General features: G+C 37.3%; 1 protein-coding gene and 1 long non-coding RNA gene across 3 annotated transcripts in view; both read right to left on the bottom strand.

The window, feature by feature from the left end:
* The window catches only part of cdin1 (CDAN1 interacting nuclease 1), a 54,169-nt gene extending 48,250 nt beyond the window's left edge, over positions 1-5,919 (bottom strand). The window contains exons 1-2 of one of the 2 annotated variants that reach the window (XM_055171828.2): positions 5,732-5,917; positions 4,897-5,014 (exon numbers count right to left, since the gene is read on the bottom strand). In XM_055171828.2, coding sequence (XP_055027803.1) covers positions 4,897-5,014; positions 5,732-5,750 — 137 coding nt within the window. In that variant the 5' untranslated portion in view covers positions 5,751-5,917. Of the gene's footprint in view, positions 1-4,896; positions 5,015-5,731 lie in introns of both variants that reach the window. The other variant, XM_055171829.2, reaches the window with a different exon arrangement.
* An 8,906-nt stretch (positions 5,920-14,825) lies between these two features.
* LOC141365381 (uncharacterized) overlaps positions 14,826-26,746 on the bottom strand; it is a 58,514-nt gene continuing 46,593 nt past the window's right edge. Inside the window, exon 3 of the long non-coding RNA XR_012370617.1 lies at positions 14,826-15,130. This is a non-coding gene — a long non-coding RNA (uncharacterized lncRNA). The remainder of the gene's footprint in view (positions 15,131-26,746) is intronic.

Below are 26,746 nucleotides of genomic sequence, written 5' to 3' on the forward strand. Positions count from 1 at the left end.
TGCACTGTTAGTCACTGTCTGTACTCTCAGTTTACACCAGAACGCCTCACCAGTTAAACTACAGGTCAGTCACAGTCCAACACCCAGATCCCCGTTTGAGCAGGAGAAAGAAATGAATCTGGTTAACGTAGCTGCTGGATTAACAGGCATGTAATGTGAGGATAACAGCCATACGAGTGATAAATAATCAATGAGGATTTGAGCAGAGCAGTCACAAACAAAGTGTTTGTAGCCAAGAAATCTGCATATCAATGGCACACTGGCTTTACTGCGGTTTACTCTACAGATCACGCTAGATAAACCCCCAATAACAGAGAAATTAACAAATGCTTGACATTTGCTCAACATCCATTATTCTGACACTTCTTCACAATTTCAAAAGCCTGAGTGCATTCTTAATCAAAATTCATATTCCCCCAGCGAGCCACATGCACCATATTGCGGCCCGCCTCGTCGCTGATGAAAACGGCACATTATGGCCCGCTAAGGGAACGAGATTTCGCATTCAAACACACCCAAAACCAGGAGCATCTGCCAGAGCCCTGGACCAACATCTCCTGCGTTTCTCTCCCTACTACGGACAAATATGCAAACCAGGTGGAACGACATTTTAAAGAGGGCCAATCATTACGGCCCAATTCATTCATGGGGTTGTACGGACCGTCCGCACCCTCGCTCTCCTGGGATAAAGAGCTGGGAGGAGTGACAGTGCTCCGCGCCATTCGGACGGCACTTTTAAGAGCCATCTTCATTTCCAATTCTAATGTTGAGAAGTCAGAGGAAAGGCCTGACTGATGTCACAGCTCGCCGGTCGCCCATCACGCCCCACGCTTCGCTCTCATTGTAGACTATGGGCGGGTGGGGGGAATGCTGGATTTGCATGTGTCTCCATTGTGAGGCGGCGAGAGTGACAGCACCGTGTCCAATTCAGAAGAGCCGGAGCACAGAAGAGCCGGAGCTCGGCCCGGGAGAGGTCTGGCTGACAGATGACTCCCAACATCTGTGTTACGAGAGTCTCTGTCTTCCTGTCCACTAAACATATGACAGCAGTTTAGAAAACCCATAGAAACCAGACTTTAACAAACCATCGCAGCTATCGCTCATTATTTACCCACACTTATGTCGTCTCAAACCAATATCATCTTCATTCAGTCTAATTTCAACCAGTTTTAGTTTATCGTGAGCACAACTGCTGCTACAGCACAGGGGAAATATTTTTAATGCAGAACACTTTTTAAAGCGTTAACAATATTTAATGAGTTTCTAACTTAGTGCTGTGCAGCATTGTGAGTTTGTGATGTATGCACATCAGATATAACATCAGATATGCGTCACCACATTCAGGGGTTACGACCATCAATCTGTTCAGCACTGAATGAAGTCAAACACAAGCCTAGAATTTATAAAAATATCACTGTTAATTTTAGGTCCTGTACGTATATCCGTTCTGCATACACATACTTAAATGTTACTGATCCAATCTGAACTACAGCTTCATCTGTATCTACTTTAAATACAGAAGAGTCACTTAAATTCAGCAAATCATCAATGAAAAAATGTGCTTAACCTTCAAGAAATGATCGTACACCTCAGCTGGTCAAACTCAATATTTTTTATATGAGGGTTTTGAAATAATGTAGCCCTATTAGCAAAAGATGATGTCCGAATAGGATTCAAAACTCTGTGTAACTCTGCAATTTTATTTATTTATTTTAAGAAACATTCAATAAAGACAAAACTAAAACTGTTCATAGTGTTGATTAGGTGTAAATGTTGATTGATTTCTCGTATATCACGAAAAATGACTGGAGTGCTTCTCATACAATAACTCTTTAACACAGAAACTCTAAAGATTACCCGTGAAAATACATGAAAAGGGTCTGCCTTACATAAATCTCTCAAAATGTACAAATTATGAAGAATTATATAATGCAATAATTATGCTATGCATTTTAAAAACTAGAAATAAGCAATAAAACCAATTGTTTATGCCGTAAAAATTTTTTTGATATCAATACAAACAGAATTTAATTTGTAAGGTTAGTTTATTTATCTTTTTAGAGAATTTTTTTATTAATATGCACCTGACTTACATTATAATAAACAATCACAAATTAAATGTTTGAATTACAATAGAAATTGCAGTTGCATAATATTTCACAAAGCAAACATGTTGCCTTAATGTGGATCTTTTATTTTGCCTTTAAATGTGCATTGGTTCCTTGATAATAAGATGTACAGTACATAATAAATGTGCAAAATGACATTTCAAAACACTTTACCATTTTAATTTTGCTAAACGCACTGTAACTCAACAATCCATGATGCACAACAGACTCAATCTGACTCCTCCTATAAGCAGTTCAGTGTATTAATTGTGTCCTAACGTCCATGCTGAAAGAGAAATGCTTTTAAAGTGACTGAATTTAAAAGACCAGCTAAAAAGTTATTCAACTAAAGCATAAAAAACTAATTTTTTTTTACAATTTAGTGATGTCATAATTGTATATACGGTGTATTTACTGTGCAAAACTGGAACCAGATACAGAAACACAAAAGAAGTTTATTCACATAACATAAGAGTGAATATGGCACTATAAACATAAATGCATTGATGCTTGTGCAAGGGCAGGACCAACACACACACATCAGATGCATGCGCAGTCGTGTTGTCTATAGATACGGGCGACTGCAGGATTATGAGCATGCAGATTCAATGAGCTCAGGGCCGTTGAGTCTCTCCAGCAGTAAAACACATACGACAGAGGAAAACTCTCGCTGCCCCTCCTCTGCGTCAGTGTTTACGCCGGCCCGCGGCTCTGAAATAAAGGAAGGCTGTATTGGCAGGCTTGTGCGCAGGCTTCCAGATGATGGATGGCCTGGTCAATACGTTATGTCTTAAGAGCCCGATTTCCTGCCGGTCCAATCAGAAAGCCTCCAGAGCCCGACTCAGCTGATTGGACGAGCAGAATCATTTTGCGGGCAGTGAAAACATTAAAGTCTGTCCAGATCTTTGACCACATCTGGGTTTCTGAAAGGACAGGATTGACTTTCACTGAGGAATCATTACAACTGAGCAAAAAACACGCAGCATCACTTCATGTATTTATGGTTTATACGGTCATTCATTGTGGGATTTTTTTTCTTTTACATCTTTTCATCACAATGGCAGAAGCGCCAGAGAAACCAAACACCGGCAGAATGTGCAAGAAAGAGGCTCATATATCAGGAGACTCCAGGAGGACAGAGGAATATAAAGCAGCACATCTAGGGCATCAGACTAATACACCCTATATTCTATAAAGTGCTGACGCGGCGTGTGTAGGGTAGACGATGTATTCCTGAGGGACACGAGCCGTATTCTAGCTGTGATTACAGCACGATGAAAACAGGAAGCTACTGCTTCATATGACTTTCTAAGTGACCTCTGCGGAATGAGGCGGTCTCTGGGGTCTGACACGATTACACGCGTTACATTCAATAAAGAACACGCTTTCATTGTCAAGAGCACGCATACCATCAACATACACACTATCACCATGCTCTCTTTAAACCACTTCATATAAATACATACAAAATAAAATCATGAGACCTTCTTGGCCTTCTTCATAAATGCATCATTTATGTTTGTACGAAACAAAGGAAGATAAAACTCAAATTAAAAAAAAGTCTACAGCATCAAATGGTACTATAAACAAACACAAGACTTAAATCATGTTCCAGAACACACCAATGCGTATATCTACATACACACAAGCATTAAAAATGACAAACTAAGACCTTTTCAGTCATGAAACAAAAAACTGGCTTGTGTGAAGTTTTTAAAAACAAATCACAACAACTGAAGTAAAATCTGTGTTTCACCTCCTGTATGTCGCCTCCATCCACCTTCACCTCATATCTACTTATTACATCCAGAGCTACTTATATCTGCTAGGGCTGGGTATTGGCATGGGACAGCCTCACGATACATTACAATATGATACATGGACCATGATACAGTGTGTCGCGATACGATACAATACATTACAATGCTTTTTCTTTTTTTATGAAAAATGTAATTTTTTTTCGTCTTTTTTTTAAGCCAAAGTGCGTCCACACGAAAGCTGCAGGTGTTTTTACATTTTCTGCCATTTTTTCACTCCCACTAACTTCTGAGACATTGGCCATATATGAAAGACAACTGGACAGTGACAATTACAAGCAGCGACAGAGGAGGTCGTTTGACACACACAGAGGGATTATAAAGTTTTTTAAATATTGATAGTAGATATTGAAATATCGATACACTATCATGGAAAAAAGTATTTTTGCACAGCCCTAATATCTGCACATCTTTTTATTAATAAAATCATCTGACCTTCAGATTGACAGCTGACTGATTTAACACACAAAAAAATCTAGTGGTAACGGGTAAGAGGTTGAGTTCAGTGAGGAAAACGCTGCTGATGACGAGAGATTGTGTGCACGAGCAGCAGGGTGTGTGAAGATATACAAATACATAAACTGACAGGTAAAGAGGACATTATATCATTACATTAGGACTGAAGATATAGATTTATATAAATGTATGCAGACCATTTTTCTTAGTAAATATCAGCATGAAAACCAGCAGAACCAAAAGCATTTCTGGACAAAATCACCCCGCTTTTAATTAAAAACCAGTCATGAAACACAATATTTATAATGTTATTAATATTATAAATCACCAGCCAAACCATTTATGAATGTGTAACAGCCTGCTTTGGTCTCAACACATTCATAACATGCACTGAACATAACATAATCATCATACACTCAATGAATCAGTACAGTAACAAGAGTCAGTTATTATTAATATTATTAAAAAGCTTTAAATAGACACATGATGTATTATAAAGATGGATGAGAGCTTACTTTGGAAACTGGACCTTCAGTATCTTCATGCACTGTCGTGTAGGTCTGAGCTGCTCCATAAACCTGCTCATATATTTGTATTCTGCTCGACTAATTCTCATCTTATTCACATCTTTACCTGGACACAAAGAAACAATTCATTTACATACCACATGTATTCATAACTAAACCCGTTAGACTTAACTCATAATCTAACATCAGCTCTGCACAAATGATCATTCTGATTTTTATTAACATGTTTTTTGGGTGAAAGATCTCAGATTAATGAGTACTGTGGATGAAGCTTAGGATCATTTGATGCTTCAACAAATATTTTACAATATTGTTTGCTAGTTTTGCAGGAAGGTTTCACTTTCAATGTCTCTTCATGTAATCAGACTGATGATGCTGAGATCAGACTGTCAGGTGTACTCCATTCTCAAACAAAAATCTCACTTTATTAGTTAGGTTAAATGTCATTGTGTTAACTGACAAATCCTTATATTCATATCTTTAGTTATATTTTACCTAACACCTTATTTTTATTTCACCTTCTTGTCTGTTGTATTTGAATGAATGTATTTTTTGTACTATATGTATGATGGCTTGACAATATTATAACAATCCTGCCAATAAAGTACATACACATCTGAGGCAGACAGACATAAACACACATACGAGGGAGGGCTTTACAATACACACACAGTATTTAGCCTAGCTGCTAATACTTTGACACACAAATGTAGTTATTATGAAGTGATCGCGTGAATAAAGCAGATATGAATTAAAATTAAACAAACATAAGATCTGTTAATAATCATGACACATGTTAAGATACGCGCGCGCTGTGACATACCTGCTGCCGCAGACTCCATCACTTCCGTTCAAATCAATAAATATATAAATAAATAGAAAGAGATAAACGACAAAACACTGTTATAAAACACACATCATGAGAAAACAACGCGTTTCAATAACAGATACTGAATCACTTCCTCAATAACTCCCGCGAAGCCCTTCAAACATGACGTCAAAGAGAGCGTGACTCTGATTGGCCGAAAACACTGCTGTCATTGAGTATACTGAAAAGTGATTGGTCAGGATCAGATGTAGACACATACACAGAGAGAAACACACACAACCTGTGTTCTGTGTTTTAGTAAACAATGTAAACGATTTTAAACTGATGAAAGATAGATTTAATATTTTTATTTAATATGCTGCTGCTTCATTTGAATGTCAAGAAATTGTTATAGATCACTGTCATACACAATATATGTGTCATTAATACCTGCACACTCATCTGACAAATTTTTGTCATTTTCTATTTCACAAAATGTAAAGCCTGATCTGATATAAGTCCTTACGAAAATTTACCATGGTTTAACTACAATTAAACCAAAAAACATGGTGACTGTAGTAAAACTATGGTAACCACAAAATAACCATGGTTTTTGTGTGTCATGTGTCTCTGCAGAATGAATGAGCAATTGGACAGTGATGGTTTGAGATATGAGCCATTTCTTTGGGTCCAAGACAAAAGCAGATATATATCTTAAGTCTGATTGTTTAGGAGGTCAGGCCGTGTGGATTGAGTTTAGCCTCACGTGTATCTGAAGAAAGCGTCCGTGTGTCCTGGGAATCAGAGGTTCAATGTACAGCAATGCTGGAGAAGATAAAATCAGACATTATAATGACTGTAGGAAGGATGAAAGGCTGGTGTGCACATCTCGAGAAGCTGGCGTGTGTGTATAGCGCAGATGCTGAAAGCAGAGGTCTGTGAGGCCGCATGTAAACCGAGGAGCGAAACACGCAGCGGCGTTAACCAGCTGTGCAGCCGGAGCGCAGCAGGAGATGAATTTGCAAAGGATGTTTTGCTTTGATAAGCAGGAGATTCAGTACTGATCTCTGCATCACTGACTGCTCTCAACAACACAAACTTACTGTGATGATGAGCCAATAATGAGACGGATAAACCTCAACACCTGCAAACTTATTTTATTCCACGGCAAGCCGTTTCATAGTAAATGTGTTCAGTGGAAAAAATGCCAGATTTTTTGTTTATAGTGTTAAGATATTTTCTCTTGAAACAGGACATTCTAACAAAGGGTTCACAATAATCTTTTGGTTATGTCACAGACAAAAACATGATAGTTTGCTACTAATGCTAGTAGTCAGGGGGAGATCATTTGGGTGACAAAACATAAACACATGTGTATATCTGCTAAAGATGATTTTTAAGGAGTAGATACTACTAGAGCAGCAAGCAACATGAAATAAAATAAGTTTTTGAAGATTTTGTGGGGTCTGGGACGCATGTCATCCAAAGTCTATAGTGAATGAGATATTTTCGAATGGTAAGCGATGAGCTTTAGGTGATTTAACGTGGATTTGATGATAAATCAGTAAAGGGCTGGAGAATTAGCAGCGTATCAGGTTCAGTCATATCACAGTTGCCCCGTGAAATCCCAGAGCTATATTTCACATGAAAGAGTATGAGACGCTGAGATTTTAAAGCTGCTTCTCTCATTTATTTTATTAGCTTTTAATGAATGTAATTAGATGGCAAGTAATTAAATGTAATTGTGCTCGCGACGCCCCCCTCCCCCCCGATCCTTGTAAATTGGCCCAAACAACATGTGTGGTATGAGCAAATTTGCTGGATTAATTGGGGATAGATAATATTTTTGGATTGTATTTCACACTAAATGGCCGTGCGCCGAAACAAAGACTGCTGTGCGAACTCATTAATCTCTGTCAAGGGGAAAGCTCGGATGTAATTTGCATGACTGAAGTAACGGCGCACGCTGTCGAGCGGTCCAGGTTTACCCGAGCCGAAGCGTCAATCTGGTGGACGAGACCCCCGATGGCCTGCTGGTCTACACGGAGGAGGCGTGGCCTGTGAAAACTCTCATTTCAGCTCAAACTCTAATGACTCTGACACGGGAACAAAATCTTGACAACGTGGCCTTGTTAGAGCCGAAAGACACGCACAAAATTGAAGCTTCTTCACACCAAAAGAAAGATGCACCTAAACTTTTATCTCACTAGGTCCCCTTTAATACTGATAATTAGTCTGTCTGTCTGTCTGTCTGTCTTGTGTTTGTATTCTGCAGGCAGTTTTCTCATGATCAAATATTGTTTGATGTCTTTGTTTCTTGATGATCCCAAACTTTGCTCTGTTATGTTGAAATTTTTCATCTCTTAAGGAGATGCACATGGTTTGTGTACGTTATAGTTTTTTTTTTCTGGTTGTCTCTGTTTTGTGTAAAAAGCATAACACGTACATAAAAGCTGCTGAAAGCTGGTCATTATTAGACATTTTAATGTCATTCATCATCAAGATATAATTGTATCATTGTATGCTTTCTGTAAATAAATCTATTCCTGATGTCTGAAAGCTTCACAGGTGAAGTGATCTGTATTTGTTTGTGTAATTGTGTAGTTAAATGTGTTTGTGGCTGACATGTCTGCATACACAAAGTGCTGGTTTTAAACAGATGGGAAGGGCAGATGACATTTGTAAATGATTTAAAATGATATTCATGACATGGAAAGTAAACAAACAGGAAAACAACACCGCACGAGAGTGCAATGGAGGATTTAGGGCATTGTGTCTTTCTAACGTTATTATTTAGTGCAATGTGAAGAAAAGAAAATGGCAGAAATAGTCTGCATTGTGTGCTGTCTTATTTAAACACATTGTGAGAGCGAGCGATTGAGAAAGAGAGGCGCCTGGTAAATGAAAGGTTATGCTTTGCCCTGTGTTTGTATTGTCAATAACTGGAGAAGCTGTCAGGAAAGTAGAGAGATAAAGGTCAATAACTCTGACAAATGTGTTTGTATTTGAAGACTCACGCTGATAGCAGGAGCCTTACGCTCCACAACACTAACACAAATACTCCAGCACATAATAACACACTCATTATTTTAACAGAAACAAAATCACACAAAGTCAAACAAGCAGCTCAATGGCACTCAAGTGTGTGTCATTATCACATATAAATACAGGTGGAAACCTACTGTAGGATTTATTCGGTATACGTCACATGACAAATAAATTCTTATTTTTATTTTATTCATCTTTTAAAACCATTTGACTGATATAAAATATGAAATATGTCATTCTTTATAATTATGATAAACAATAGTTTAGTGTTTTTGTGCTTTTGAGTTTTTTGTTTATCTAGGATTTAGGCCTATGCATTTATTTTTATATATTATAATATTTAGAGGTTAAATTGTTGAGAATTTTTATTTCTCTCATATAAATTGTTACCATTCATGGATGTAAATAATAATTGTTGCGTTTGACGAACATCAACACTGTTACTGTATGAGTGTATACAGAGATGTGTATTTATTGTGAAGCCTATAAAGAGTTCGTTTTGATTTTTAAATAATACAATTTAACACAAATTTAACATATTATTTTTCTAAAAGATGTTTGCTGTGTATAGTATAATATACAATTACCATTTAAATTACAATTTGGTCAATTCTCTTTCATTTGCTATTCTGTATTTATTATAAAAGAGAAATGTTTTAATGAAATATCTTTAGTGTGTTTGTGTTATTGTGATTACAGCTACACTATTGATCAGGTTGTGTTAGATTATAACAAATGAAACTGAAAGTATGTGTTTGTTTCTGTGGGTGAAGGAGATCTTCAATGTACTTTTAGTGCCTGTGTTAATTCCTTGGGGAATATGAACATTTTTTCTTGCACTTTGCATTCAGTGTGATCATGTAAATTCAGGGCTCTTGTGTGTGTTATTGTGCAGATCTTTTGTAAAGTAGCTGTTCCAGCATTCTTTCATTATCTGCAGCAACAAAGAAACTCTTTTGTTTGCAGTTTTCCTGCAGGCGACTTCATCCGTGTGTAACTTACTACTGCCCCCTGCTGCATCATACACAATGTGTGTGTGTGTGTGTGTGTGTGTGTGTGTGTGTGTGTGTGTGTGTGTGTGTGTGTGTGTGTGTGTGTGTGTGTGTGTGTGTGTGTGTGTGTGTGTGTGTGTGTGTGTGTGTGTGTGTGTGTGTGTGTGTGTGTGTGTGTGTGTGGTGTGTATTGTCAGTACAGTCCAATTCTAATAAATTGTGTTTGTTCTTCAGAACTTGCAATATAGTATTCACTGTGTTCTTCTGTAACAGAGCCAAACTGATCACAGAACAGCATCAGTGTGCAGATTACAGTTTCTGCAATGATTATTATAAGAATTTTTCTTTTTTGACAAATCTAAAGTGAATGTTTTATACACAAACCATTTTCTAACATGATGAGCAGATAGAAAATACAAATATTCATGTTTTTGTTAGTCAAGAATTGTATTTAAAACTTCAACAGAATGAATGAGCGTTAACACAAGACCTACTGATGTTGTTATTTTCAGATGATATTTTGGTTGTGTTACTGGGATGTCTTTGTGTCTTTGGGTTAAACAGGAGGTTGAGTCAGGTTATTCATGTCAAATGAGCAATTAAAGCTCTTATAGAAGCTGTCAGGACGCTCTCATGGGACAGCAGTCAAACTGATCACTCACATCTAAACTACATTATCCATCATTTAACAGCACAATCATCATTCATTACACACATTTCGTTTTAATCAGATTTAAACAGTTTCTTACAATTGTAAGTTTTTCAAAAGTAGTTTTTCTGAGACCTTTATTGAAATGATTATTCATGTTTTCCTCTCATTGTTGTTGTTTTTTTTTTTTAATGTATTCTTTTCTTATTCATTTCAGGTTTATATTTACAACTTTTTTAATCCCAGAAGGAGCGATTATTAATGTCAATACTTGTAAAACCACACCAATCACATTTATAAACATGATGCAGCATGCTATAAATTCAGATCTCATAAATAACAGGAAACAAAAATCAATTAAAACTCCACATTACATAAACAGACAGACTTCAGCGCATGTATAGTAACTGGTTGGGAAGTCTCGTGCCTGAGGCCATTTTCTCCAAATGTGAGGGGTGTATAACAACACACCCATAATAATACCGTGCTACTTGATCACACATTAAAAATAAAGTAATTCTTATTGGATGTTCCTTTTTTCTTTTTTAAACTTAAATATTATCAAGCCAAAATAAAGCTCCAAAGAACATTTGTCATGAATTTATCTGTAATCTAATTATTATTGTAAATCACTCTAAAAGATGTTTTTGCTGAAATGCAGAATAACATGCAAATCCTAACATCACAGGTGTGCTTTTGTGTTTAGACCTTTTTGTTATTGCATAAATTCATTATTTTCTTTAATCTCAGTATGAGCGTGTAAGGATGATATGAAATGCTTTGGAAGAATGTGCAGTTTAATGTTAGTTTTAAGCAATGTTCATTGTAGCTTCAGTGATTTATGAAACACGTGTTTACATTATAGAGTGTAATGTAGTTTAGATATGAGGACCTCTCACATTATCTGCGACTCGTATAATCTCTCTGAATCTGAATGCTCGACTGTGCTGTGTTTCACCCTGAAGGAATATTTCAAACACAAAAGTCTCTTTATTTAAATGTGAGTAAAGCACAATTCAACTGCTTATATTATATTGACATGCTTTAATATTCCTAAAACACTTTGTTTTTCTCTGTAAATTTCTCCTATAAATGTAGTGCATATTGCATTTAAAGCAATAAGGCTAAAATATTTAGCAATATAATCGTACATCTTTTTCATATTTCAATGATCACAAAATTAGACAGAGAAACTGTCTTGCACTATTAAAACCACAGCTGGCAGATGTGTAATATTTATCTTCTTATTTCATTTCTTCATTGTTTGGTTTTTGATGAGAAACTTCTTCATCTGTTTCTATTTGATGTTGTTTTGATGATAATTATGTGATACAGTCAGATGTCAGTCAGATACAGATCAAGAAAGAAACAGCAAAAGGGCAAAACTAAAGTTCAATCAAAGAGGAACGCAGGTGTTATTTATAAACTGCAGCTTTAAATAAAAACCACTGTGATGCTTTCAGTATGCACAGCACAGACACAAATACTTCATGCATTTCATCATTCAAAGGATAATAATGAACAAAAAACAATCACTAAAGCACTAAATCTAGATTTAAGACTGAATACGTTTTTGTTTTCCATTTCTAAAAAAAAGTTAAAGAGATCTCCAGCCATGCATCTTTTCATTTCATCTGAGGTTAAAAAAATCAACGTTTGGCTGTGCATCTAAAAATATTTCAGCAGGCTGATGGTGTTTTCTTTGTGTGTTAATTGTGTGGATGATTATGAACATTGTGTATTAATAATGTGACAGTAGCTCATTCATCACAGCCTCTAATGAGGAGATACACATGGACACGTCTGCACACCGACCCTGTCTGTGCTGAATAAATACAATGATTTTAAATTCTTTTTTTTTAAAATGCGTGTATTCGTGTTTCTGAGGTTTTCTCTTTGTGTCAGTGTGGGTGTGTGTTTAGCAGAAAGAAAAGAAACCGTATACGCACAAAATCCAAAATCTTTCCCCAGTTACATCACAAGCTGTCAAAGCATCTACCCATAATTCTCCTCTCCGTACGGCTGCACAGCAGCAAACGCAGCTCAATGCTCTTGTTGTTGTTTTTTCCTCCTGTATTTCCATGTCAGAGAAGAATTGTGAGTAAAATTCACGGGGCTTTAGAGTAACTAATCTCTCCTGCTGTAATTATGGATTATCAGCTCCTCAGAGACTGATGAGGGTGGTTCCACTTCTCTCATTGGCTGATCGGGCGAGGGGTTGGAGGGGGAAGATCGTGTGGGTTTGCCCGGCCGTCAGAGTGATCTACACCTCCAGAACCTTCAGCGGGGCTCAGGGACTGATTTTATGCTCAGACTCCAGGAAAGAGCTCATGATCTCATCCAGAAAACAGTCGACTGCTTGTACAGTACATGAACGAGGTCCACACATCTGACCAGCGTACATACAATGACAGAGCTCAGAGTTGCTTTAGATATTTGGAGGCTCTAGGAAAAATTTATGTTGGAGACCCCTCACAGAAATCTGTAAGAAATCATTTAAGCACTACGGTTATCAAACATGTGCTTCCACATTACTACATGTTAACACATTGATTACATTTATGCTAAAATTTCATTACAGCTTACCTGTTAGCTTAAGACAGGCTCCATCTCTCCTTACTTTTAAATCCAGACTCAAAACTTATTTATTCTCAAAAGCCTTTGATGAAAATTTAAATTAATGTGATTTTACTTTATTTTTTATTTTTTCCTGTGTCTTTTATCTATTGATGTGATTTTATCTTATTTTCTCTTTTGTCTTTTATCTGTTATTTTATCTATTTGGAAAGCACATTGGTCAACAGCTGTTGTTTTAAATTGTGCTATATAAATAAATTGTCATTGTCATCATTGTCATTGTCATTACAAATTATGCAAAAGCACGTGTTAAACATTTTAAGACAAGTACAATTTGTTGTTGTTGTGGATGCAGTAATTCATTAAAAAACCCACCGTTTTTGAGATAACAAGTTTTGTTTTCTACAAAGAATAAAATTAAAAAGACAACACTACATTGCAAAAAAACTACAGATGAACACCTTCTAGACATTATTTCATTAAATGAGTATCTTTCATTTTTTATTTTAGCTGGGTATGAACAGGATTTTACTGAACCAATATACAGTATAAAGATTTTTATTCTAGACCAGTGGTTCCCAAACTTTTTCAGCGTGCGGCCACCCTTGTGTACAGTGCATTTTTTCGCGGCCCCCCTAAAGAAAGTTTATGACAAACAGTTTTAAAATGTAATATTTTAATTAAGCAAAACATATAAAATTATACCTAGTAGTGCTTTTGGTTAGTTGGCTTATTATTTTTTAGGTTTAATTACACAGAATTCATGAGAAATGAATGTATTTTATAAAATGTCATAAAACTGGGGCCCCCTGGCACCATCTCGCGGCCCCCAGTTTGAAAACCACTATTCTAGACTATAGATATAATCACATTTTGCAATATATACCTTAAATGTCCATATATGCAAATCAGCTGCTAGAAGTTAAACAGACAAACTATTAAGCAGAATAATTAAATTGTTGGATCATTTTCAATAAATATGCATCATGTTTTCATGATTTGAAAAAAAAAAAATTGGTAGAGCACTTGCAAGATATACATACAGTTGACTATAGGTTACTAACACCAGTTTTGTTTGCTGTTTGGCTTTAAATAAACTTTGTTAACTTGACTATTCTGATAGTGAGCTCTCCATGCGATACTATCATGCACACGCATTCAAAGTGTCTAAACAGAGTCAGCAGCGCTCAAGTTTTGTCTGTCCTGAAATGACGTTGATACACAGAACAAAGCCAAGTTTATTTTTACAATTATTTCAAAATATCTGCATCATGTGCTGCACTGTCTTTGCATGCCGGTTTTGCTAAGCAGGAAACAAAAGATGTGATAGCCGCTTTCAGGGTCACTTAAAGTCAGTCAGCTGCAGACTTTTGAATACTGTTCATCATATAAGCTTCTTCGACTTCATACGGCGCTGCAAGAACCGACAGGCGGATGACATCAAAGCAAGAGCGAATCGAGAAATCATACAGAGGAGTTTGCTTATCAGTTGTTCTGGCGTTAGTTTAATATCATTCGCCTGCGATTCTTGTGGCGCAGCATAAAGTCGAGCTCACCTTAAAACTTTATTTATTGCTGTCAGTAGTGATTGTCGGACTAGCACACATGGATTTAGCCGTTATGGAGGCCCCCACTTGCCTACTCTACCTATACGTAGCGTCAGCCCTGACAGAGCAAAACATGCCCATACAGTGTCCAACAGAGCAAAACAATCAAATATTCATATAACACCAGAGTCATAGTGACACGCTGTGCAGTGCTGTTTATACTAATAATGCAAGCTTAAGTCTTTAGTTTTTTCTGTTTCTCTTGACATTATCTTGACTGGCAAAGATGGCAAAAATAATAGGGATGTAATTTATTTTGCATTTGAACATCTTCATTACGTAATCTAAATCGTTGTATGTTTTTGTCCGGTCTGTAAAATAAATCAATGACTTGTAACCAGCACGAGCATGTAGAAATGTAGAAGAGCTCTTTAAAAAAGTGTCAATATGCAAATGAGCTGCTTCAGAGGATGATGGTCAGAGAGATTCGGTGACATCCACGTCAGGAGCGGCGGGGGGTCCGACGTCTTCCCTAATTGAGCAGAAGAAGCATCACGTCAGTCCTGTCAACAGCTCACCAGCCGTCACCTTCCACCCAGACCTGTAATTCAGTGCCATTAACAGTGAACAAATGCCTCATTCTCCAACACTTTCTCACAGGAAACTTTTGGCACGGCTTGAAAGCCTAACCATTGGTTGTGTCAGTACAGTGATCATGAAGTCAATCATGTAGGTAGAATTATAGGGCACTTTTCCGGTTCCTGCATGGCAGAGGTTTTGCCCTGCTGTTTAAAGGAGCGTTTGTAAGGTGGCATGTTGAAAGTGAGATGTGTATACAAACCGTAGATTCCTCACATTTCCACCGCTGTCTTGATGTTCAGTAAAGAGCTGTGGGCATCGGGAGGCTGATTTGCTAATAGCTGCGATGATTTGTTGTGTTCTGCATGGACTAAAAGCATAAAGTCTGACTCACGTCGTAACGTATTCGGCTTGCCCACTTATGAAGAGACTAAATTATTTTGTTTATATGTGATGTTTTAATGTTATGTGTAGATGTGGGGTAATCGGCAAGGATGATCAGGTTTATAAAGGTTGTTATAACTTGCTTACTTGCCACATAGTGTCTGAATTGTGTTTAAAACTCTGAATATCTTTTAAAAATGTCATGTCACAAAGCTCACTAGATTTACTAGGGCTGTCAAAAGATTAATTGTAATTAATCGCATACAAAATAAAAGTTTGTTTTTGCATTATATATGTATGTGCAGTCTGGGCTGTCTAATTATTTTGTAAACACACATGCATGTATATATTTAAAAAAACATTATATTTTGATAAGATTTTGATATATTTTATATTATATATAAATAAAAAAAAATACATAAATAAAAAATTTCTTACATTTGTATGTGTGTATTTATATATACATAATAATTAGACACTATATATACACACAAATACATTAAGCAAACGCAAACTTTTATTTTATACCATACATATTTTTGACAGCCCTATTATTTACATTTTCTGAATACTTGAATATTGCACATGATTTACAAGAGACAGTAGATTTTATCCCATGAATGCTCATAGATTCTTAAAGGCACAAGCATCCAGTGACTTCTGTTATTTGTCTTATATGCCATATGTTAAGAGCCAAATGAAAAAACGAGCAATCCAATAAATAATAAGTCCCTGTACAGGTCGAGCTGTTTGTCTAAGGGTTGAGGTCTTTGGACAGAAGAAGTCTGATGTTTAAAACACATGCTGTCTGTGCTGCGTGAGCCGTGCTGTTTTATGAATGCAGATAAACATGAGAGCTCGGCCTGTCAGAGAGGTCTGTGGGGGGTTTACCGCGGTACATCCATCCTGTCACTGAAAACTCTGCTGTAATGAGAGATTTAGAAATGGGAAACACCTGTGAAGGATCAAGGAAGAATCCTGTGGATCTCCAGTGCGTTTGAGCCAGCGTGACCGATGACTGTGAGCTCAGGAAGTTCAGTATCATGTGTTTGTCCACAGACTCAGAATCAACGCTGACATTCCTTTATGCACTGGAAATTATTTATGATCTTGAGCATCTTTCAGCTCGATGAATGTTTACTGTTGAGTCGTCATAATGTGTGTTGTGTGTGTGTTGTTTTTGGACGTCATCTACATTAAACTTACTATCTGAGCTGAGCAATGTTAAATGATGAAGTGCACGGGTTGATGTGATGTCATAAACGTGCCACTGACTTATAGAATCTGTCAACGTCTGCTCAACACTTTATGAACTTCAGCTTGTATGTCAACCTTTTAAATGAACTCAGACCATCTCAGATGTCTTGCATGCGGTTCATTTATATAAATGCTTTGAGAATACAGAGCTTTCCATGTCCATACATGTTTTCATACTGTACTGTACTGTGCAGACTATTATTCTCTTATGCTGAAATGCTGTTAACTTCGGGCCATGCGCATAACCACAACAACACGCGTGCATCTAACCAAAACCGTCAATAGTCACTCTTGATCTAGAATCTACAAAATCATAAAATCAAAAGGTGTCTCAAGGTTTCACCATGAGATAAATGAAAAAAAATACTGAAGGAGTTTCCATCTATTCTGGGTTCTTATTGGCTGCTTTTTCTTCATTATTCAGTCATCCATTTAAAAAAATTTTTTTAATAAAATTATAATTATCTAATGAAAGAAAGTAATTGCAAACATTTAAACCTACAGAATAAAATATTTTTAAGGTCATGAGAAACATTTTTGTCAAGTGTTTTAAAATGTCTGGAACAGTAGTGTATGTATATAGATTTCTTTGTATTAAAATCCTGAATAAAAATGAGGATTAAATAAAAATGTAATTAAATCAAATTAAAATAAGGTTAAACATACATGAGATATATTTTTATTTTAAGTTTTGTTAGAGAGTCACAGGGGGCATTTTTGTAAAAAAAAAAAAGTTATAGGGATTGCATTGTTACACATTTCAGGACACAATTTTTCATTAATAATACTTCAGTATCTGACCCCAAAAAACACAAACACTGTATTTAAATCCAACTGATATTTAAATTATAAAATGCAAAAGATATTTTTCTGTAAATTTAGATTCTAATTTTTTATTGTTTTACACATCAAGCATTATTTTAAGATTGTTTAATGATTGCTCATTGACACATTTTACTGGAAGGTGGGACTACTGTCACCACAATGGCCATATTGACTACTCCATTTTGTTTCATCCCATTCCATTTTTAATAATATTACATCATCTTTCGTTATATTTGGGTAAAATAATTCACTCCTGCAGGCTAAAGGTTTCACATCACAAGTCCTCAAAAAGAAATCCAAAAAGTTTCTGCACATCAGATCTGTGACAGCACAAGACTAAAACATCTCTGACAATAAAATACCAGTCTGATTCTCTCTCTCTCTCTCTCTCTCTCTCTCTCTCTCTCTCTCTCATTCACTGGTAATATTAATTAATGTATGTTCAGCTGTATGAGCCTGTCAGATGGCAATGATAAATGACCTGTAATATCAAAAGATTTTACTGGTAGCTGAAAACACACACACACACACGTGCGCACACACATTAATCAATGGTCTCATATCTGTTATTAACTTACTAGAGAAATGATTCAAGCCGCAATGTCATTACCAGCAGTATGGGTTCATAATGGAGGTGAACCTGCAGAAGGTCTTCATATACGGGATAAGAAATCTGATGTGATTAGAGGTTGATGTGTAAATCTTTGGCCTTATTATGCTTTCAGAGGAGAGTGAAACATCACAGTGTGTTGCAGTGAAATTCATCTTAACATGATTTTACTTAACACCTCATGGACCAAATATGGCTGTTTAATGGAGCAAATATGACTGTTTTATGGATTTTTGATGGTTCATATCACCACTGAGTTCAGCCCTATTGAGTGTAAACAGTCACTCACGGTGGATTTTGCAATCAAATCTTTTGCTGAGAATAAGAAACATGCACAGAAGAGACAGATGTTCAAACACCTGCCCATTGACCTCAGCGATGCTTAATTGTGATGCAATTTTGTGCCCATGAGTTTTCTGGTCTGAAAATGAGATGTGTTCAGGTGCATTGTTGGCGGGTTGCTATTTTGAGGCAACTAAAATAGCCTACGCTATTGACCAACTAAAACCTGCTCTACATGCCACAATATTGTTTTTGTTATTTAAAGAGCGCGTTAGTAATGCGCCTATAAATGAGGATAAACGGATGCGCAGCAGCACACAAACGTTTTTAAATAAAAATTAAAGAATGAAAATGTAAAAGATTATTATTGAGTCTCTTGGACATAAATAAGGACCGATTATGAGACGTTAGAAGGCATAAAGAGCTGCTTCACCTGTAGCCTGGTAAGTAATTAAATGTTTTGCTTTAAACAAATGCAAATATTGCATCTATTTTAAATGTTTTTATAAATGCTACCTTACGGATTTATTGTAGGCTATGTGATGACTTTGTACTTGTGGATATGGTGAGATGAGAAACATTATGCTTTTCAAAACATTCACGGCGCTGTCCGTTTCGGCTCTCCACACGTTTCTGAATTCGTTATCTCCTGTTTGTTACAAATAAAGTACAAACTTTTTCTTGCATATTTGTAAATATTCTTTGAGAAAACACAGATCATGTAGGCTATCCATTCATTTACAGCAATTAAAAGCCTGCAAATTTACTTCATTGACTGAAAGAAAATGAGAAAACTATAAAGAGAAAAGAAAAGAGAACCAAAGGTTGTAATACAAAACAAATAACAATTTCAATACAAATACAAACAACAAAATTCATCAATCTTAAACTGTTGGTCTTCTTTCTCCACCTAGTTTTTAAGTTTACAAATTCTGCCATCTAAACAGGGAATCTGTAAGGTACCAGCGCAACTGGCTTTTAAAGGAATTGGGAGAATAGACTCTCATTGGTTTATTGCACGTTATGCCCAAAACACAGCCATTACTCATGACGAGAATAGGAACAACACTTTTAGACTGTGTGCCTGGTGCACAAACCATTTTTCCTGTTGTTAATGGATTCGGACACACGTTTAGACTGTGGGCCATTCGCTTTAGGCAATGGGCTTAAATCATCAAAATAAAGCCCAAAAACTTAGTCCAGCTTGATTTACTTCGGCTATCTTACACTTAGATTCATTCACTTGCCAGATGGATTTATCAGTACATTCATTACATTTCAAGCTTTGTTTTTTGGATGTTTTTCCAGAACAGTAAACCTTTTCACATTAGTTTCCAGATATTGAAAAACAAATATAAAATACTTGTATTAAATTGCAGTACTGGTGTAGATATGTAATCTTCTTTAGTTCATTATGATGCCATACATCAATAAAAACAACAATACACTTGATTCATGAGAGTCAAACTGATCACAATGATAAAGCATTAAACAGACCCAGAAATCAAACGTGTTTTTCTGCACTTCACACCTGTGATGTTTTCCTCTTAGCTCCTTAATTCTTACCTGAGTTGATTTTAAATGAATAGCGAGGCCTTGTCTGTTTTCACTACTAAAACAGTGGTTTATGTTATGGCAGTACCCTCATTACCATGGTACTCTTTGATGTACACTACAAATACCTGTGACGTGTCCTGTCAACTCACACAAGTACACACTTTGCGATGCTGATGCAAACAGAAAATAATCAGACCGAGATGTTCGGAGGAATGCAAATATTATTTACAGAGCGGTAGGCATAAAACCAACAGGCGCGTTCCCACCCACAGACCCCAAACCGCTCCACCCGAGCGCATTAAATAAAACGTTAAGCTGAACAAAATGATTACACCTGACAAGAAGAGCCAGAGGACAACATCGCCGGTGGCGGCCGGGAACTTTCGGATCGTGCTCCGTTTCCTCGTCTAGGGATCGTTCCATAACCGGCTTTCCGAGCATCGCCACGCCGCTGCCAGCGATTAAAGCTGGTCTTTTGTGGGATCCCTTACGCCCCATCGCGTCCTCCGCACAAATCCCATAACTCAGCTTTAAATCAGGTTACCCTGCACCTCGCTGATAGGGCATTGTGACCGATATGCTAAAATCGATCCGAGTTTCAGGCCTGTTGTTCGCGTGTACGCGCCCCCGCCGGCGCTCCCTGTTAAAGCTCAGCCTCTGCCGTTCTGTATTCTTCTCTTAAATGTGGCTCTTGTAATGCAATTAAACGGTGCGTGTAAACCACCCACACACACAAACCGCTATTGTTTCACACACAAAACAAATTCATCTGCAGTCATTTCTGATGCCACCGTTTAACCCGGGGTGAAACGAAATCATTCGGGGGAATATTAAGCAAAGAATCGGCTCGGCTGGGTTGTCACACACGATCCACGCCGGCTCGTCTTTCCAAAGATGAGCATCAAAACGTTAATATCCTGCTTTTCGTTTGAGCGATGGATGAAAATCCGTAACGTCGAGCTCTCGGATAAAGGACGCGACCAGATAATACTGAGAGAGATTATTGAAGGCTTCTCCCCAGACAGCTGGCGAATGTTAATATTTGGTGGAATATTTGCAAGCGCAAACTTGGTGAAGGCGTCAGCTGACAGCAGAAGTGATGTTACATGCACCTGACAGACGCTGTCACACTGACTGTATGATCACGTGCTCTTATTGAAAAGCCTTTCTGTCCGTCTCCCTGCAGTTAAATGAAGAATTCTGCGACTCTCAGCGTGCCAACAAACTTTCAACCCGTCAGCACATAGCGCAATAAATGACAACCAGAGAGACTGAAGGAAATATTAAGGGAAAAACCTGGAAATAGCAGCGTGTGTTACTATGAATACTTCAGATTGAGAAGTGTCTCGTTTTCATATAAACACACAGTTCATTGTTTTAAATAAGATTTAAGAGCAATCTAAATGTCAGAGAGGTTGATAATGATGCAATCATCATCAGAAGAACTTCATCCTTACGTCTGTAATGTAAATATGTCTCACATGTCTCAAGACATCCAAACAGAAGCAGCTGTCACCCTGATGATTGGAGTTTTCATATAGTTTGTATTAAGATTATCATGATGTTTTAAACATCTGCAGTATTGTGTAGATGTTTCCTGAGGTTCAGCTACATCAGTGTGTATTTCAGGACTTCTGTAATCACTGAATCCAAACAAACTCATTACCTCACACCACACCTCCATTTCATCCTCACCTGCTTTCAATCACGTCCTTCTTCCCTCCTTCATGCTTTTGTCTCGTTCAGCGCTCTCTCTCTCTCTGTAAAGTTGAGCGTCTCGATGCCTCGGCCGGCAGTACAAATAAATGCACCTCGAACGCTCGCTCGGCTGTTTCTCGTCAGGCATCCGGTGACGGCGGGCTCGGTGAGATCAGCTCAGATCTGTGAAATGGATGATTGCTATGGGAACAAACCCTCCACCCCCCCCCGGCGACCGGCCCACATGCAAACGGACATTAAAACGAAATCCGATCCCAGCGCTGGAATCTGAAAGGTGCCATTTTTTCTTCCCTGTTCTTTTCCTGTAGGTCAGGGAAAGGTGAACTGTCTCTGGAATTCCAAATTAAAAAACGGCCCCAGATAACCAGCAGAAGTGGAATTCACAATAACAAACCGGTCATATATCTACCTGTCTCCGGCCTTCCTCTCCGAGAGGAGCCACAAGGTCAGAGAAACGTGGCTGCGTTCCATCAAGGGCTCTTTTTCTCTTGTCGAGCTCCAATAAAGATACCGAGAGAGTCAAAAATAGAGTCTTGGAAACTGAACGGATCTGAAATCTGCGCTGTTGTGTATGACGACTCCACGGGCTGTGATAGGACGCCGTACGGCTGGGTGATATTTCACATAGTGAGCATCACAGTTTTTTCATTTGGTTCCTGAAGAATCTAATAGAATAGAGCATTATTGCTCAAGTATTTCTAAAAGATTTGTTGTTTGAAGACTGCACATTTATACACACATGCACTACACAATAATACAAACATGATTTCTTTTACAGTACATATCCACACACATGCAACAAATAATACACACATGTTTGAAGCGTGGCTACAGTGATGTGCTTCCCTTATTATTCTCATTAAAATGCTGCAAGGACACAGCTGAGAGATGCTGAGAAAGTGAAGCAAACAGACAAACACACACACACACACACACATACACACACACACACACACACACACACACACACACACACACACACACACAGAGAGTTTACATGCACATCCTGCATTAAGTGCAAGTTATAGTCATGCGTAAGGTCTAGGCTGTAGCTACGCCATAGGTTATCTTGCCAAAAGGTTGCACGTTTACTTTTACACAGACTGCAAGGGTTGGTTTCCTGGACAGGGATTAGACTAGTCCTAGATTAAAATAAATGTAAGATCTGTCCAAACTGAAAACATCTTGTACTGACATATCTTAAAATACATCAGTGCCCTTTGTTTTGCCTCAAAATGTACACCAGTAGCCTAATGTTTTTAGTAAGGCATGTTTGTTAAATCTAGTTATATTTCATAATTAAACTAAGGCCTAGTCCTGGTTTAAGATAATCCCTGTCCGGGAAACCAGCCCATAATGTCTTTGAGGCATCATGCATAAGAACAAACCTTGTTCCACTAAACTCATGCAAGCCTTTTATAGCTTTGATCAGTAAATATTAACAGGTACAGTAGCTGCTTTACAGTAAATATCTGAGACATTATTTAGGTTTTCCAGTGTTATAACACAACAATATTCATTATATACTGAGAAGAGATCAATTCACAGTCACTTATTTAAATCCTTCTGGTACTCTTTAAAATATTCACTTTCTACTCAAAAATTGAACAGCAATAAAAATTGACCCTCTTGCTTTGCTGTAGTCATAAATTTGGTATCTATTGGCAGACACCAAGCAGAAAACAGACTGGCAGGCATTTAATTATCCTCAACATTGATTGACAAAGTGATTTATTTTCTAAATGCTCCTATTGAGAAACCAATCTTTTCCTCTTTGTGTCGTGTGAAATTCAATATAGTCGGAATGTTTTATTTCAAGGAACAGAGAGGTGTTTTGTAAGATTCGTATGATGTTGATATGTTTAAGAACAGAGCCATAGAGTCTAAACAACAGCTGAAATGTGTTTAAGATCAGCCGTTCAGTTTTTGCTTGGCACAGACGCTCAGATTCATTCTATAGGACGTCCTTCAAAAGAGCTCAATCACAAAACTAAAAGAGAAAATCCATCTCATCTGCGGCCCAGACGTTTGAGGACAAGAGATGAGAGAATTTGGGAATGTGTTTTATGGTGGAGAGCTCTTTCTTGAACTGTGCACCACAATCATCAATAACCTGACACTGGTGCTTGGCATTCCCATCTGCAGCGGGATGCTCTTACTCTTCTGGAATGTTACGGACAAATCCCGCTGTCAATCATTTCAGATCTCCTTTAACTACTATAGTAAGTATATGCTTCAGGACCAGACATTTACAATTCTTTAAATGCTTACTATTGTTTCAACGTTTTATAAAGAATCAAAAAAAAAACTTTAGTTTTTTTACAAAACTTGATTTGTATGAATATTTTCAATGATTTGCTTTTTGAATTTCTATCCTTCCCCATTTTCTTAACCAATCAGATTTGAGCTTCAGGTTTATGGTAAGATGCTTAAGGAACTTTAAGTTGAATAAAGTGAGTACGTGTGTGTCTGTGTTATATGACATAAGCTGAAACTCTAGAACTCGAAGCGTTGTGATTTTTTGATGTGCACCTTGAACTCTTTAACCCCTCCTTTACCCATCACAAACCCCCCTAAAGCCATTATCATCTTTTCCTCAGAGTTTTTCAAGTGTTAATGTGTCCTGGAGCACAGAAATGAAGGATGTGTGTTTAAAAACAGTTCAGATGTTTTAAATCCAGACAGCTTCGTTCAGCACTTCATCTGCTGTGACAGTCTCACCCTCAGGCACAGCTGAACTCAACTTCTCAAATATCTTCAACACTACTCATGGATCCGGACCCCATTACAAAATATTTGCCCTCATCTTTGACTGGTTTATTTACTCTGGGGTAATTTTTCCCTTGAGCAACTCACCACATTTGGTGTTTGGCAAATAGAGCGAGCAGATGAAATACTGTAGGTCTGCAGGGCTAAAGTCAAAGTGAATTCACTGAAGAGCACATGAGATGTTGTGCTGCCAGATATTTCAATCACCTAAACAAATAAGTTTGAGAGAAATCTCGTGTGATCTCACACGCCTCTGCAGAGATGAAACCTCTTTGAGAAGAGAAATCCATCACACGTGCATGAGGTCATCAATCTGACATTCTCCTTCTCTTTGAGGCGGGCTTCACCAAACACCCTGTCCCAGTGTGCAGTGGGGGGTTAAGTGGACACGGGGTAAATATTGGGCTGATGTCACAGGAGGGGCGGTCAGAGAGACAGAGAGCTTCTGTATCCGATGTTTCATCTCAGCTGTGCTTGTGACGGACGATGATGCTTCAAATTATAATGGAGGATGGATCACGTATGATTATTCAAATGATTTTAGTATTTGTCTGTTTCTTCTTTCACCTTTTAAAGAATGCACAGTAAACCACAGTAAGACCTTGCTTTCCTTGAGCAGTTGTTCTGGATGTTTTTAATATTATTATTGAGAATTATAATATTGTTATATACTTTCATGCACTTTCACAGAATATTACACTGTTCAGTTAATCTATGAGAAAACATCACTTATAATGCACAAGAATAACTCTCACATGACTTTTCCAACACCACGTGAGATTTAACAGATCGTGTAAAAGCTCTTTAAAGATGCTGTGTTGTGAGAAGAAGAAACTGGGCAGTGATTTGAGAGAACCGTGAACGAGAAATGTTACCATATGTTGGGTCACATGTGTATCTGATAGCTATTATTATGAAGTGATAGCTGACATCTTCTCTCAGGTCTATGAGGATAATAATGTAAAGCAGAAGGTCAGAGGTTTCCTCACTGTTTGCTGAATTAACCTCAATCAACCTGAAGAGCATCAAACCTTTCAGATGAATGATGATGATGCTGATGGAAGATTGGAGAAAAGATAAATCTATCATCTTTAAAGATTTTCATTGACTGGATCTTCTGTTATCTGAATCCTAAACGCTTGAAGCAGACATTTCACAACACTTTTTAAAGATGTTAAATAAATCTTTGGTGTCCCCAGAGTACATACAGTATGTGAACTTCTAGCTCAAAATATCATATAGATAATTTATTATAACGTTAAAATTGCCACTGGTGCGAACAAAACTGTGCCGTTTTTTGTGTGTGTCCTTTTAAATGCAAATGAGCTGATCTCTGCACTAAATGTCAGTGCTGTGGTTGGATAGTGCTCATTAAGGGGTGGTATTATTATAATAAGATCCTCTTCTGACATCACAAGGGGAGCCACATTTCAATGACCTATTTTCTTCAATACTTGCAGAGAATGATTTGGCAAAACTAAGTTACTGGGTTGATCTTTTACACATTTTCTAGGTTAATAGAAGCACTGAGGACCCAATTACTTAAACATGGAAAAGTCAGATATAAACTACACTTGTTTTTCACTTGACTTCTGTTTGTTTCGATATACCGTGTGATTCAAGGGGTCAAAAATGTGATAAAAAATGTGATAAAAAAAACAAATGCACTGAAAATGCACATACTCCTTTCTTTCAGATGGGAAATCTATAAATCACAAATGATCTTGAACTTCTGCGATTCTGCCTTTAAACGAAGCCTAATTAATGTCATTGACATATAAAAGAGCATCTGTCAATGTTTAAATCCTTTATAAGCATCAAGGATGGCTCATATTTACAGAAACCTGCAGCAATTGGGCAAGCAAAAGTGTGTATGTCTGCTCAAATCCTGATGGGGCGCTGAGCACTATAAATATTATAAAAAAGATATTTATAAATATGGACTTTGCTGTGGATTTTTGTGTATAAATAAGGCCCCAGGTCTTTTCCATCAGTTGTTGGACCAACAAACCTGCTGTTTCTCTGAATTACATGTACATAACTTCTGATTATACCCCACAGACAGATCCTGATTGATTCACTAAACTAAATGACACAGATTCAGTGTCTAGACTAATGGATTGGATTTCAATATGATTTCACCAATCAAAAGTCAAATATATTAAGACTAAGATTAAAAAATCTCTCTTCCTCATGCCTAAAATGTCAGTAAATATTCTGTATGCTGCACATTGT

Source organism: Misgurnus anguillicaudatus, chromosome 7 (genome assembly GCF_027580225.2).
Source record: "Misgurnus anguillicaudatus chromosome 7, ASM2758022v2, whole genome shotgun sequence".
NCBI classification, from domain to species: domain Eukaryota; kingdom Metazoa; phylum Chordata; class Actinopteri; order Cypriniformes; family Cobitidae; genus Misgurnus; species Misgurnus anguillicaudatus.